This window comes from Molossus molossus, unplaced genomic scaffold (genome assembly GCF_014108415.1).
Source record: "Molossus molossus isolate mMolMol1 unplaced genomic scaffold, mMolMol1.p scaffold_m16_p_4, whole genome shotgun sequence".
In the NCBI taxonomy this organism is placed as follows: Eukaryota; Metazoa; Chordata; class Mammalia; order Chiroptera; family Molossidae; genus Molossus; species Molossus molossus.
Window position 1 is genome coordinate 49,483,230 of NW_023425377.1, and position 16,597 is coordinate 49,499,826.

Sequence of the window (16,597 nt, forward strand, 5' to 3'; positions counted from 1 at the left end):
AAAAGATATTTTAGACCCATTCCAAACCCACCAAATTATTAACTCAATTCTGACACTATTTACCTAGAGATAGAATCAGATCCCATTGGTTAAGAGCTCAGTCCTACAAGACTGCCCTGTATTTCACACATCAATTGCAAATCCAGGTTGTAACTGTGTTTCTAACCAACTGGCATTAAATCAGAGGTTCCCACAACACTCTACTTGGGTTTGATGAATTTACTAGAGCAGGTTACAGAGCTCAGGAAAAACAGCTTATTTACTAGATTCTTGGTTTATTATAAAAGTATGTAACTCAGGAATAGCCAGATAAAAACCATAAATGGGGCAATGTGTATGGAAAGGGGTACAGATATTCCATTCTCTTAGTGCCACTTTCCCTGAATCCCCAAGTGGTCACCAACCTGGAAGCTCTGGAACCCAGTCCTTTTGGATTTTTATGGAGGCTTTATTACATTTGCAAGATTGATTAAATCATTGGCCACTGGCAATAGAACTCAATCTACAATCCCTCCCTGAGGCTGAGATGAGGGTGGGGCTAAGTTACATCTCTCTAATGACTAGTTGGTTCCCCAAGCAGCCAGACCAGATCCTCAGGGGCTTTCCAAAAGTCATAGCATTAACTAACATGAACTCTGGTGTATTTGAGAGGGGCTTGTTAAAATTATCAAAAGATACCCTTATTATGCTTATCACTTAGAAATTCTAAGGGTTTTGGGATCTTTGTGCCAGAATCTTGGTAAAAGACTGTAAATATATATTTACAAACACAAACAGGTGTGATATTGTGAATATATATGTGTGTGTGTATATATTCACAAACAGGTGTGATATTGTGTGTATATATATATACACATACACACACACACACATATATATATATATATATATTTTTTTTTTACAATATCACACCTGTTTGTGTTTTCCCTGCCCCCGACCCAGAGTCCATTATTTCTCCAAGGAACCTTGGTTCCTTTTAGTGGAAAATAGTATATACACACACACATACACAAAAAATATAAATAAACAAGTTCTGAGTGCTAGATGTGCTCATTGGTACTGGGATGCTATTGTTTCTTTCTTTTCTTTTTTTTTTTTTTATCCTTCACCCGAGGATATTTTTCCATTTTTTGTACAGATAGAGTGGGAGGGAGAGAGAGGAAGGGAGAGAGAGAGAGAAACATCAACGTGAAGGGACACATCGAGTGGCTGCCACCCGCACGACCAACCAGGGCCGGGGACAAACTGCAACCGAAGTACGTGCCCTTAGCGGGAACCAAACCCGGGTCTCTCCGGACCACAGGCTGACGCTCTAACCGCTGAGCCAAACTAGCCAGGGCGGGATGCTATTGTTTCTAAGTCCTCAAAGCAGAGCCAGGAACAATATGTATGCTCACACCTCCATTCATCCTATCTATCACATTTGTGTGTTCCATCTATCTATACATAGTAAAAACCATGAGCTCACAGAGTCATTCTTTCACTCTCTCCTTTCCCCTTTCTGTTTTTTATATTTTCTTTCTCTGAGAAACCCGACTCTCAACTCATTTGGTGAAATTTATTTGCTCAACTCCTTGTTGAGCAATTCTTGTCATTATTCTCTTTAATGTTCAAATTGTCCCACAATTGGTCAATGGAGCCTCCTCATCTTAGCTCCTATGTCGTTTTGCTGTGTCCCCATCAGGTTTTGAGCATGTTTGTACTTTAAGGCACAAAATAGTCCAGATTCACTTTGTGCTTTCTCAGTCCCAGCCCTGTAATCAGCCATTTCCCAAGTTCATTTAAGTGGGAATTGACATTTACAACTGGAATTTGAGCTCTAGGTGAATTCATTTCTTACGAACTAAAAAATACATACAAAAACATATATAAATATGCAAATTAACTGACACCTCTAATCCAATCACGTGTATACCTTCTTTCCCCTTCCCAGATCCCTTTCCTCTTTTACAGTGAGCATCCTGGGTCCCGGCAACATCAATATATTTTTACTCATTTGCTCAATCCTATAATACACACAGCTTTGGAATTGACTCTTTTTCTTAAAGAAGATTACAAACACACACATACACATCTACACACGCCAAGTCCCTCTCTCCGTTTCTTTTCTGCTGTACTGAGTCGCCTTTGCTGGCATTTTGGTGATGCTTCCTCCACTCCCAAGGAAGCTGCGTAGGACCTAGCCTTGTGGCCAGGAGAGTGCCTCACCACAGGTCCACTGCGGAGTCCGAGGGCTCATAAGGTTGTGCCCAGGTGTCACCGTCATCTTCTTCAGGGATGCGTGTCCCTCGAACTGGCAACGGGCAGATGGTGAGAGGATCCGAGTGTTCACTACCATCAGGGGCTCTGGGCCTGAAGTATGCACAGAGCGGTCCCGTGAAAGTGTCGGTGAAGGTAAAGATGTGGGTGCCGTCTGACACATTGAAAAAGGCCAGCTTTCCTGCTTCGTAGTCCAGGAAGATGCCCACGCGCCTGGGTGGCACACGCAGGGAGAGTGCCACACGCTGTGGCTCCAGGACAAAGTACTCGCAGCCATTCCACAGCCCCATCACCCAGTAGCCAGTAGCCGGGCTCAGGCGCACTGGCCCTGCACGTGCCACCCCCTCCAGACAGGCGCCCAGGAACCAGCGGCTGCGCCGGCCCACGTCGACCTCCCAGTAGTGGCGGCCAGCACGGAAGCGCTCATTGCTCAGCACACACGTCTGCTCAGGGAACCCCTGTAGGTCTCCCAGTACCACTGGAGCCTCACGGGAGGACACTCTCTTGCCATGCTGGGAGACCTCCAGACTGGGGTGTGCCGAGGCGGAATCCAGAGTCACATCCACTGTGCAAAGGCACTGGGTTAGTGCTTGAGAGGATGGTTCTGGGCCCTACCTTTCTCCTCCCCTGGACAGGTCAACATCTAGTTCTTGAGAAATTGGTGGAATATTTATTCGCACCCTCAACTCAAAATACCCTGAGACTGAAGTGGTGTGAAAGTCACCCTGGAGCATTTGAATGTGATAAGAGGAATCAATCCTATTTCTTTCCTGAATTAGACGTTTCCTGAATTTTATACTGGGTGCCATGGAGAGGAGAGCTAGCAAACAAGGAAGGCTCCTGGGAATAGAGGAGGACTCACTGCCTTCAAGTCTTGGTCAAGGGGAAGGAGCCTAAGGCTGGTGCTAGTTCCTGCTGGTCTCACCACCAGCGTGAACTAGAGAGCATGACAGAACTCTAGGCCTTGGTTTTAAAGCAATTTTAGGATTTTAAAACTGAAGGAGATCTAAGATCATCTAGTCTAGTGCCCTGTACTCCAGCACCATAGCTGCCAAAACACACTCATTTGATGGATGGTTAACTCAAAGGATCCCTTCTGTCAGATATCTGAAGATTCCTTACAAACTATGTATTCGCTCCTACAAACAGCCTTCTGCAGATGGAAAGACCCAGTAAAACCAAGAAAGATATATGCATGTGGGGACATGTATGTGGACATGAATGTATGCATTACATGTATGCACACAAGCATGCATATGTGCATATGCAGGTGTGTGTGTCATGTTCTATGTGTGCAAGTGGACTTGTGTGTCTTTGTGTGCAGGCTCATACTGGCTTCTAGAAAACCCTTCCTCTAATCTCAGATCTCTCCACCTCCCTCTATTTAAGATCCAGTCAACTTAAGTCACATCACAGTTCCTTGGTTTCAGTTACCTGCATATTTTTGGGCTGCTCTCCATTCTGAAAACAAACAGAGAGGACAATGAGGCTCAGAGAGCTGAGTCAGTAACCCTGGAACCTTGAGAGAGGTTCAAGATACATGAGGGACATAGTAACACTGAATAACCCCATTCCCACCATAACAGCTGGTTTAGGTCCAGACTGGCCTGAATCTACTACAGTATATTCCAGGGTATTCAGGATTGAGTAAGGGGGTGGTGTCAGTGCTGGGTTATTATACCAAAGCTGTGTGAAGGCTGAAGTTGTGCTAGGAATGGCAGGAGAACAGAGCATGTAGGCAAAAAGAACTAATACAAGCACCATGGGTGTCCTGAGGATGGAGAGAATGCCTCAATCTCTGAATGGCAAGCTCAGTCCCCAGGAGGCCCAGCAGAAGTTGGCTTCTGTCCTAACATGTCCTCTCGATAACCTGTCTTGCCTCCTTTCTTAATGTGAGCCATTCTAAGTAGATTTCCGGTCCATTTGCTCTTGTTCTGTTTTGCAACAGAAAAATCACCAAGTCACAAAATAGCAAAAACAATAGAAGACATTTTCAGAGCTCCATAAATTTACAGCAGGGCTTTTCAACCCTAGTTTTGCATGAAAATAACCAATAGAACTTTATAAACATATAGCTCTTGCATAGAATTCCTTAATTTTATAAAGATGCTGATTCTTCCTAAATTTAAATTCAAAGCAATCCTATGCAAAAGTACTTTTGGATTTTTTAAAAGAACTTCATAAATTTATTCTAAAATTTATATTTTAAAAGGGTTCATTAACTTTAAAAAGGAAGTGCAAAAGGAGAGCTTGTACTTTGAAGTACTGTCAAAGCAATAGTAGTAGAAACAATGACATAATAGGTGGCCAATAGACAGACCCATCTAAACATGGGAACCAAGTATGCACTAAAGGTGACACCCACATAAATGGGGAAATCAAAGATGATGTAGTAAATGGCATTGAAAAAATCGACTATCTATATGGAGAAAAATCACTGGATTATCATTTAATATCACATGTAACAGCAAAATTCAGATGGATTAAAGAACTATACATATAAAGAGAAAAAAGAAAGTATAAGAGAATTTTTGTGACTTAAATGTGAGGAAAGACTAACTACTTCAACAAAACACTAAACCATAGGTAAACAAGCCATAGGTAAAAATGTGATGAATTAGAGGGATTTCCAAGATGGTGGCAGATTAAGTGGAAGTTGCACTGACCTTCTCCAAGGACAAACCTGGAATTGAAACTAAAATACAAAAAAAAAAAAAAAAAAAATCATCCTGAATAACCAACTGAAAACTAGCAGGAGAGAACCATTATAACCAAGAACATAAAGAAGAGCCCACATTAAGACTGGCAGGAAATGTGGAGGCATGAAGAGGGCTGGCTGGGCTCCCATAGGCAGCAACTTTGTGCTGGAGAAAAATCTCAGCTGTGGGGGTTCCCCTTGAGAAGTCTTGGGTTTAAACCACAAGCTTGGCTCCCCAGCCCAGAGTAATGGAACTGGGAAAGGTGCCCACATAACATCTGGCTCTGAAAAGCACTGGGTGTTCTGTCCAGCAAGGAGAGATGGCTAGGAACACAGACACCTTCTTAAAGGAGCAATGCACTAAATTTCATTTGCAGCCACTCACCTTGGGCTCTGGCAGAGGCAGGGCAGAGTGGACTAGAGATGTGTGAGGAGAGTCTGGAGTTGGTGGTGCTGAGGAGAGAGCTGGGAAGGCAGCCACCAGGATCTCTGTGCTAAATTATTTCCCCACACTGCAGAAGCCATCTTTCTCAGGCAGACTTTTCTCATCGATGCAGCTTTAGCCACAGTTTGTGGCTTAGCAATTGCTCCCCCCCATTGGAAATTTTGTCACCCCACCCTGTGGAGTTTACAACATGTTGAGGACTACAACTTGAGGCTCATTAAGTGACTAAGACTAACAGTAAACCTACAGGCAGAGGCAGATCTCTGGATGATTTGAGTCCTTGCCTGACCTGCTCCTCTGCCTGGGGCTAATAAAAGCAGACCTTGGTGTTTTTCCATACACACTTAGCCCCAGCAGAGGGAACCACAAGCTGCAGATTGCTGACAGCTCCAGAATAATCAAAGCCAGTCACAAACAACGTCTGACACTGGCCTGCACCACAGACCCTCCAAAAGACCTAAAATCAATAAATCCAATGGCCAGCTTCAGTCATCAACAGAGCATAATCCAATAAGTTTCACAAGCAGTATAGTCACAGGGAGATATTGGCAGTCTCCAAACTCTGCTAAGGCAAATTGTGCTTCATGTGATAAGCACCTGCACAGCAGCCTGCACACTGTGTTGGGGGTTGAGCCTCACTGTCAGCCAGCCTAAGGGCAAATACCAGGGACAGATGAGCCAATAGTAATCAAGACACAAATACAACAGGAGGCCCACACCAAGCACACAAGAGATATTATTAGAGCACCTAGGTCTAGTGATTAAGGAGACTGTGCCACTGGGTCCTACGAGTAACCTACTACATAAGGCCACCCTATCATGACTGGGAGTCATAGCAGATCTACCCAATACAAAGAAAAAATCCACAAAGGCAGCCAAAATAGGGAGACAAATAAACAAACCCCACATGAAAAAAAACAAGAGAAATCTCCATAAAAAGAGCTAAATAAAATGAAGACAAGCAGTTTATCAGATATAGAATTTAGAGTAATGATTATAAGGATACCCAACAGCATGAAATAAAGATATAGAAACTATGAAAACAACCAGTCAGAAATGAAGAGTGACATAGCAGAAATAAAGAATATACTGGAAGGAATAAAGAGAAGATAGAGGAAGCTGAGAATAAGATCAGCAAATTAGAATACAGAGCAGAAAAAACATCACTCAATTAGAGTACCAAAAACAACAACAACAAAAAAACAATTTTAATAAACAGAGGACAGTTTATAGGAACTGTGGGACAACATCAAATGTAACAAATTCCACATGACAGGAATACCAGAAGAAAAAAAAAAAATGAGCAAGGAATAGAGAATCTGTTTGAAGAAATAATGGCTAAAAACTTCCTTAAAATGCAAAAAATTAAAGACAAGAGAATCTTAAAGGCAGCAAGAGAAAAGCAATGTGTTACCTACAAAGGAGCTCTCATAAGGCTGTCAGAAGATTTTTCAACAAAAACACTATAGGCCAGAAGGGAATGGCAAGGTAATGAAAAGCAAGGATCTGAAACCAAGAGAGAAAGGCTTTCATTCAAAAGAGAAGGTGAAATAAAGAGCTTCCTAGACTAAAGGGGGGAAAAAAGCTAAAGAAATTTATTGCCACCAAACCAGCATTGCAAGAAATGTTAAAGGGACTGCTGTAGTCAGAAGAAGAAATAAAGAGAGACATAGGCATAATGAATAGAAATGGCCATATAAGTACCTATCAATAATAACCTTCAATCTAAATGAATTAAATGCTCCCATCAAAAGACATAGGTAGCTGAATGGATATGATATGAAAACATAACCCATATATGTGCTGTCTACAAAAGACCCACATCAGAACAGAAGACTCATACATGATGAAAGTGAAAGAATGGGGAAAAAAAAATTCCATGCAAATGGAAATAAAAAACAAAACAAAACTAAGATAGCCATACTTTTATCTGACAAAATAGACTTTAAAATAAAGGTCACAACAAGAGACAAAGAAGGTCACTACATACTACTAAAAGATCAATCCAACAAGAGAATATAACCCTGGTAAACATATATGCACCCACCATAGGTGCACCCAAATATATTTTAAAACATCTGGAGAAATTTAAGAGACATCAACAGCAATATAATCATACAAAGCAATAGTTTAACACCCCACTGACATTACTGGACAGATCACCTAGACAAAAAAATCAACAAGGAAACAACGACAATAAATTACACACTAGAGAAGATGGATTTAATTGACATTTACAGAACATTACATCCCAAAGCTACAGAATGTACATTCTTCTCAAGAGCACATGGGATATTCTCAAAGGTAGACTACATGTTAAGAGACAAACTAAGTCTCAATAAGTTAAAGAAGATTGAAATCATATCATGCAAGCACCTTCTCAGATACAATGGCATGAAACTAGAAGTCAATTGCAATAAAAACACTACAAAACATTCAAACACATGGAGACTACATAGCATGTGATTAAACAATGAATGGGTTACCAATGAGATCAAAGAAGAGATAAAAAAAAAAAAAACCTCTTTGGATACAAATGAAACTGAACACACAACAACTTAAAATCTACTGGACACAGTGAAAGCAGTCTTGAGAGGGAAGTTTATAGCACTACAGGCTTACCTTGGGAAACAATAAATAGCACTAATAAACTATCTACCTTTTACAACTTAACGAATTATAAAGAGAGCAATAAGAAAAGCCCAGAGTAAATAGGAGGAAAGAAATAATAAAGATTATAGCAGAAATAAATAGCATAGACATTATAACAGCAATACAAAAAATCAAAAGCTGGTTCTTTGAAAAGAAAAACAAGGTTGATGAACCTTTAGCAAGAATCATCAAGAAACAAAATGAGAGGACCTAAATAAATTAAATCAGAAACAAAAGATGTGAATTAACAACTGACACCACAGAAACACAAAGTGTTGTAAGAAAATACTATGAAAAACTATATGCCAACAAATTGGACAACCAGGCAAAATGGACAAATTCCTAGAAACATGCAGTCTTTCAAATCTCAATGAGGAAGATTCAGAAAACCTGAACAGATCAATAACAACTAATGAAATTGAAGTAGTAATCAAACTCCCAGCAAACAAATGCTCTGGTCTGGATGGCTTCACACAGGAGTTTTACCAAACATTCAAAGAAGAACTAACACCTAACCTCTTCAAACTATTCACAAAATATAAGACAAATGAAGATTTCCAAGCTCAGTTTATGAGGCCATAACCAGATAATTCCAAACCCAGATAAAGACATTACAAAGAGAGAACATCTGTTTGGGAGAAAGCTCCCCCTCCAGCTCTCTCCCCGATGCCAAACAGCTCAGTTCTCTACTGTATGTCTCAGGTGCCTTTCAAGCTGACTCCCTCATGCTAGAACCTGGAGGGAGCAAGCCTGAGCAGGAAAAGGCATATGGTGACATAGTGAATGAAAGCTACACAGACCACCTCACAAAGCTACAGGACCAAACTGTAATAAACTAAAATAAAGACAGAACATGAAGAAAAACCAACTGAAGAGCAGCTAGAAGAGAGCCAGTATAACCAAGGACATAGAGAGGATGCTAAATTGAGCCTGCTGCCAGCAACAAATCGAGGCTCATCAAGTAACTGAGACTAATAGCCTCCAGGCAAATAGCTAGAGGATAACTGAACCTTTCCTTGGCTTCCAAATCTACCAAGGAAAGTAAGATTTGACAGTGGTGTTTAACGTGGGTCCTCCCAAACCCATCCAAATTCAGTAGAGGGAGCCACAACCAGCAGAACACCAACACCTACAGGGAAAATTGGGCAGGATCCAAAACCCACTGAGACCGCCAAAATGGTAAAACAAAGAAACAAATACTAAATGAAACAACAAGATCATTTTGCAGGAGATGAAATAGATGACATAGAATTAAGCAAAATATCAGAGGGAGAGTTCAGAGTAATAATCATGAGGAAAATCAACATCATAGGTAAAGATATAGAAACATTGAAAGCCAACCAATGGGAAATGAAGAATGACATAGCAGAAATAAAGAATACGTTGGAAGGAATAACAGCAGAGTAGAAGAAACTGAGATAAGATCACTGAATTAAAAGACAGAGTAGAAAAAATCACCCAATCAGAAAACCAAAATGAAGAAACAAGATGACAGCCTAAGAGAACTGTGGGACAACATGAAACATAACAATATCTGCATCATAGGTGTGCCATAAGCTGAATAAAATAAGTGAGGGTTAGAGAAACACCACAGAGCAGAAGGATATGGCATGAAGCAATCAAAGTAATGGGAAAAAAGGATCTCAACCCAAGACTGCTCTATCCAGCATGGCTATCATTCAAATTAGAAGGTGAAATGAAAAGCTTCCCGGACAAAAAAAAAGGCTAAGGGAATATATTAGCATGAAACCACCACTGCAAGAAATGTTAAAAGGACAGCTGTAATAAGCAGAAGAAATAGGAAGAGAAACATAACCAGAATAAACAAAAATGGCAATAAAGAAGTACATATCGATAATAATCATACATGTAAATGAATTAGACACTCTGATCATGACACAGAGTAGCTGAATGGATAAGAAAGTTTGACTGATATATATATTGTTTACAAGAGACCCACCTCACAACAAAAGACTCACATGGGTTGAAAGTAAAGGGATAAAAAATTTTTTTTCAAAGCAAAAGGAAAGGGAAAAAAGCTGGGGTAGCAATACTCACATCTGATAAAATAGATTTCAAAATGAGGGCCACATCTAGAGACAAAAAAGTCCACTATATAATATTAAAAAGGTCTATCCAATAGGAGGATATAACTTGGAAACCATATATGCACCTTATATAAAGCACCAAAATCCAATAAAAAAATTCTGGAGGACTTCAAAGAAGAAATTGACAGCACTACAATACAAAGACAGTTTTATTCCCTATATAAGTAGGGGACTGCAACACCCTGCTGCCATCACTGGATAGATCCTCTAGACAAAAAAATTAACAAGGAAACAGAAACTCTAAATGATGCACTAGATCAAATGGATTTAATAGATATCTACAGAGAATTACAACCCAAAACAGCAGAATTACATTCTCCTCAAGTGCACATGGGACATTTTTTATAGATCACATGTTAGGACACAAACTAAGTCTCTACAAGTTCAAGAACATTAAAATCATATCAAGCATCTTATCAGATAACAATGGCATGAAACTAGAAATCAATTACAGCAAAAACATTCAAGCATGTGGAGGCTAAATAGCATGTTATTGAACAATGAATGGGTTACCAAGGAGATCAAGGAAGAAATTAAAAACTTCCTGGAAACAAATAAAACTGAACACACAACAACACAAAATTTATGGGATGCAGGGAGAGCAGTCCTGAGAGGGAAGTTCATAGCCCTACAGGTTTACCTCAAGAAAGAAGAAAAATTCTAATTGATTTTCTAACCCTACAACTTGAAGATCTAGAAAGTAAAATTTATATATATATATATATATATATATATATATATATATATATATAATAATAGGGAATAAAACTGTCTTTGCTCACAAAAACAATTCAAAGGATCAATGAAACAAAGAGCTGTTTCTTTGAAAAGGTAAACAAGATTATGGGACCCTTAGTCAACTTGCCAAGAAACAAAAAAAGAGGACCCAATTAAATACAATCAGAAATGAAAGACAAGTAACAACTGACACCACAGAAATACAAAAGATCATTTAAAAAATTTTATGAACAGTCTGGCCAGTGAGGCTCAGTGGTTGAGCATCAATCCATGCACCAAGAGGTCACCAGTTTGATTCCTGGTCAGGGCAAATGCCTAGATTGTGAGCCCAATAACCAGTGGTGGGTATGCATGAGGTGGCCAGTAGATATTCTCTCATTGATGTTTGTATCTCTCCCTCTTCCTTCATCTCTCTCTAAAATTAATGAAGAAGATAATAAAATAAATATTATGAACAATTACATGCCAACAAATTGGACAATCCAGGTGAAATGGACAAATTTCTAAAAACACATAGTCTCCCAAAACTGAACTGACAAGAAATAGAAAACTTGAACAGACAATAACAATTAAGAAAATTGAAGATGTAATCAAGAAACTCCCAGCAAACAAAAGCACAGGGCTGGACACTTCATGGGGAAGTTTTATCAAACATTCGAAAAAGATCTAACACCCATTCCTCTCAAACTATTCCAAAAAATCCAAGAGGAGGGAAGACTTCCAAACTAGTTTTATGAGGTCAGTATAATTTTAATTCCAAAACCAGATAAAAACACTACAAAGAAAGGAAACTACAGGCTAATTTTCCTGATGAACACAGATGCCAAAATACATAACAAAATATTAGCAAATTGGATGCAGCAATACATCAGAAAAATTGTTCACCATGACCAAGGGGGATTCATTTTTGGGATGCAAGGATGGTATAATATTCACAAATCAATAAATGTAATATACCACATAAACAAAATGAAAGATAAAAACCATATGATCATATCAATAGATGCTGAAAAAGCATTTGACAAAATCCAGCACTCATTTCTGATAAAAATGCTCAGCAATGTGGGAATAGAGGAACCATATCTTGGCCATATAATGAAGGCCATATATAAAAACCTACAACCAACATCATACTCAATGGGCAAAATCTAAAAGCATTTTCCTTAAGAACAGGAACAAAACAGGGATGCCCACTTCCACATAATACTGGAAGTCTTAGCCACAGCAATTAGACAAGAAGGGAAAATAAAAGGAATCCAAATTGGAAAGAAGGAAGTGTAATTGACATTATTTGCAGATGACATGGCATTTACATAGAAAACTCTAAAGATTTCATCAAAAATCTACTAGAGCTAATAAATGAATTTGTCAAAGTAGCAGGATACAAAATTAACATTAAAAAATTGACAGCATTTCTATACACCAATAATGAACTCACAGGAAGCTAAACTAAAAAAGCCATTCCTCCCCCAAAAAACAAAGATACCTAGGAATAAACTTAACCAAAGAAGTAAAAGACATGTTCTCAGAAAACTACAGGGTATTAAAAAAAGAAATAGAGGAAGATATAAAAAAGTGGAAGCATATACCTTGTTTATGGATTGTAAGATTTAACATCATTATAATGTCCATACTGAAAAATAAGTGAATGGAAGCTACACAGACCATCTCCCAGGACCAAACTGAAATTACAACTAAAATAAAGACAAATCGCCAGGAAAAAGCAACAGAGAAGCAGCTGGAGATGACCCATATAACCACAGACAGGGAAAGAGGACATTGAATTGAGCCTGAACGGTCTGCGGAGACATGAGAGGGCGGGCTGGGAACCCACAGACAAGAGCTGTTTTAGCTGTGAGCAGCTCCCTTGGGGATAAAAATCCCAAGCCAGCTTCACAGTGCAGAGGGTTGGGACAGAGCACTAAATTAGCTACAGCTACTCACCTTGGGTGCTGGCACAGGGAAAAAAGACTGGACTGGAACTGTGTGGGGACACTCAAGATCTGGAGGGCACTCAGAGTTTTTGTTGAGTCACGGCCACACAGGACAGTATGCATCTTGCTCCTTCCTGAAACTCTAGGGAGAAGCAGCAGCCTCTTTCAGAAATTTAACCCCACCCAGCTGGGCCAAAGGAATGCAAATTTGTTTGCATTTGAGGCTCATTAACAACCAGAATCTGCTCCACCCTCAAGAAATCCTAATACGCTGAACAACTGAGGGAGTTTTTCATTCAGCTGAGGGCTACAACCCAAGGCTCATCAAGTAACTGAGTCCAATAGCCTCCAGGCAAAAAGCTAGAGGATAACTGAACCTTTCCTGGGCTTGCAAATCTACCCAGGAAAGTAAGACTTGACAATGGTGTTTAACGTGGGTCCCCCCACACTCATCCAAACCCAGTAGAGAGAGCCACAAACAGCAGAACACCAACACCCAAAGGGAAAATTTAGCAGGCTCCAAAACCCACTGAGATAGCCAAGATGGTGAAACAAAGAAACAAATCCCAAATGAAAGAACAAAAGAACTGTACTAAGATGAGATAAATGAAATGCAGTGGAACAAGTTATCAGAGGTAGAATTCAGAGCTATGATCTTGAGGAAGCTCAACAGCATTAATAAGGACATCAACATCATGGGTAAAGATAGAGAAACATTGAAAACCAACCAATTGGTAATGAAAAACCACCAAGAAGAAATGAAGAATGACATAGCAGAAATAAAGAATACATTGGAAGGACTAAACAGCACAGTAGAGAAGATAGCGGCGGGTAGGACCAGAGGAAGGATGAGTGTGTGAGAGAGTGTGAGTGGATATGAAGGTGGATGACCAAACCCGGGCAATGCAGAGCCACGGAACAGAAAGTTTCTGTGTTGTGGACGCAAGTAGCCAGCTACAGCGGTAAGCGGCCCTTCAGGGCGCTTCTCCCTGCACTGCGGGGAGGTCCCACCATTTTGGAAGATGCCAGGTCTTCCCTGGGAGGAGGCAGTGGGAGTGGCTAGGGCCCAGCAACCTGAGCTCACAAGCACACCTGGCACCGTGGGACCAGTGGACACTCTGTGTCAACACAGACCAGTGTACAGTAGTGGAGCTCCTAAAGTGCTGGTCGCAGAAGCCACAGACAGCTCGGAGCCCAGCACGATCCCCCATAATAGCAGCCTGATCAGAGTCGAGATATACCCCCAGCAACAGAGGCTGGGGAGCAGACATTCATCTCCAGGCAACAGAAGCACAGACCAGCAGCTGAGACCTATCCCGCAAAACTACAGCAAAAGCTGAGCAGGAGTTGAGCCCCATGGGGCAGCAGCACCCCCCAGTCACCAGCGGCAGGACCTGGGGCTCCACAGAGGTCTGTGCAGTTCATTAGCCCACAAGAGCAGTGGGAATCCAGAGTCCCAGAGAGACTAGTGTGATATAGCTGCCCACCCGTGGGAACTACAGGGTGAGAGGTACCAGAGACGCCTGTGCGACCCAGCAGGGACTGTATGATCCAGTTACATGCAGGACCTGCAGGGTGCCAAAGCACTAGAGATGCCTGTGCAACCCAAAAGACTGTGCGATCTAGTTACCACGGGACCTGCGGGGTACTGAAACACCAGAGAGGCATGTGTGACCCAGCAGGGACTGTGTGATTTAGTTACCCATAAAACCTGTGGGGTGCTGAAGCACTAGAGAGGCCTCTGTGACCCAGCAAGGACTGTGCCATCCAGTTACCAGCAAGACCTGCAGGGTGCTGAAGCACCAAAGAGGCCTCTGAGACCCAGCAGCCCATAACATAGGCATAGAGCCAGGTCCCCAAAGGGATCCAGCTACATGCAGGACCTGCAGGGTGCAGGGGCACAAGAAAGGCCTGGGTGACACAGCTGCACACAATATAGGCTTAGAGGGTGCTAAAATGGAGGCAGAGTGAATAGAACATATGTAGATGATCTCCCAGGACCAAAAGGGAATTACAACTAAAATAAAGACAAATACTCGGAAAAAAGCAACAGAAAAGCATCAGGACAGGACCATATAACCAAGGACACTGGTAGGATCCACGGAGGTGTGAGAGGGTGGCAGGCTGGGAGCCCACAGACAGCAGCAGTCTTAGCTATGAACAGTGCCCTTGGGGAATAAAGACCAAGCCCACTCCACAGCCCAGAGAACTGGGACAGAGCACTAAAATAGCCACAGCCACTCACCTGGGTGCTACAGCAGAGGGAGGGCAGACTGAGCTGGAACTCTGTGGGGGCACCCAAGATTTGGAGGGCACTCAGAGTTGTTGCTGAGTTGCAGCCACAAAGGCCAGTGGCCAGTGTGCTCCTTCCCAGAGTGGTGGGGAAAAGCAGCAGCCCCACTCTCAGAGATTCAGCCTTTCCCAGGTGAGGCAAAGAAATGCAAATTGAGGCTCATTAACAACCAGCATTTATCCCACCCTCTGGAAATCCTCGTATGCAGAACATCAGAGCTACATTCCAAGGCACTGAGTAACTGAGATGACTAACCATCAGGAAACAGCTAGAGGACAACAGAACCTTTCCTGTGCTTGCAAATCCACTCAGGAAAGTAAGACTTAATAGTGGTGTTTAATGTGGACCCACCCAGGCTCAATCAAACCCAGTAGAGGGAGCCACAAACAGAAAACCAACACCCACAGAGAAAATTTTGCAGGCTCAAAAACCCATTGAGATAGCCAAAATGGTGAAAAAAAGAATCAAATTCCAAATGAAAGAACAAGAGAACTCTATCATAGATGAGATCAATGAAATGCAGTTAAGCAAATTATCAGAGGTAGAGTTCAGAGCCATGATATTGAGGAAGCTCAACAGCATGAGTAAGGACATCAGCACCATGAGTAAAGATATAGAAACACTGAAAACCAACCATGCGGAAATGAGGAATGACATAGCAGAAATTAAGAACACATTGGGCCCTGGCCTTTTTGGATAAGCGCTTGCAGCGTGTGCCTGCGATCCAGAGAGACCTGGATTCAGTTACTGCTTAGGGCATGTACCTCAGCTGCAGTTTGTCCCCGGCCCTGGCGAAGTCGTGTGGGTGGCAGCAACTCAATGTGTTTCTTTCACATCAGTGTTTCTCTCTCCCTCCTTCTCCCTCTCCCTCTGAGTATTTGAACAAAAATGGAAAAATGTCCTCAGTGAGGATTAAAAAAAAAAAAAAAAAAAAAAAAAAAGAACACATTGAAAGGACTAACGAGCAGAGTAGAGGAAGCTGAGGACCACATCAGTGAATTAGAAGACAGGGTAGAAAAAAAATCAACCAATCAGAAAACCAGAAGGAAAAAACAATGAAAAAACAGGAAGACAGCTTAAGAGAACTGTGCGTCAACTGAAAATGTACTAACATTTGCATCATAGGAGTCCCCAAAGAGAAAGAAAATGGGCAAGGGTTAGAGAATATATTTGAAGAAATAGTGAAAGAAAACTTTCTTAACTTGGTGAAGGAAGATGGCATTCAAGTTCAAGAAGAACAGAGAACCCCAAGTAAGAAGAACCCAAACAGGCCCACACCAAGACATATAGGAATTAAAATGCCAAAAATTAAAGACAAAGAGAGAATCCTAAAGGCAGCAAGAGATAAGCCACAGGTTACCTACAAAGGAAACCTCTTAAGGCTCTCAGCCGACTTCTCAGCAGAAACACTACAGGCCAGAAGGGAGTGGCATGAAGTAATCAAGGTCATGAAAAACAAGGATCTGAATC

General features: G+C 41.3%; 1 protein-coding gene across 1 annotated transcript in view; it reads right to left on the reverse strand.

Annotated features, from left to right (window-relative positions):
- Window positions 1-1,320: 1,320 nt before the first annotated feature.
- BTNL9 (butyrophilin like 9) overlaps window positions 1,321-16,597 on the reverse strand; it is a 41,421-nt gene continuing 26,144 nt past the window's right edge. The window contains exons 10-11 of the mRNA XM_036240082.1: window positions 3,694-3,720; window positions 1,321-2,824 (exon numbers count right to left, since the gene is read on the reverse strand). Of these exons, the coding sequence (XP_036095975.1) occupies window positions 2,205-2,824; window positions 3,694-3,720 (647 nt within the window). The 3' untranslated portion in view covers window positions 1,321-2,204. The remainder of the gene's footprint in view (window positions 2,825-3,693; window positions 3,721-16,597) is intronic.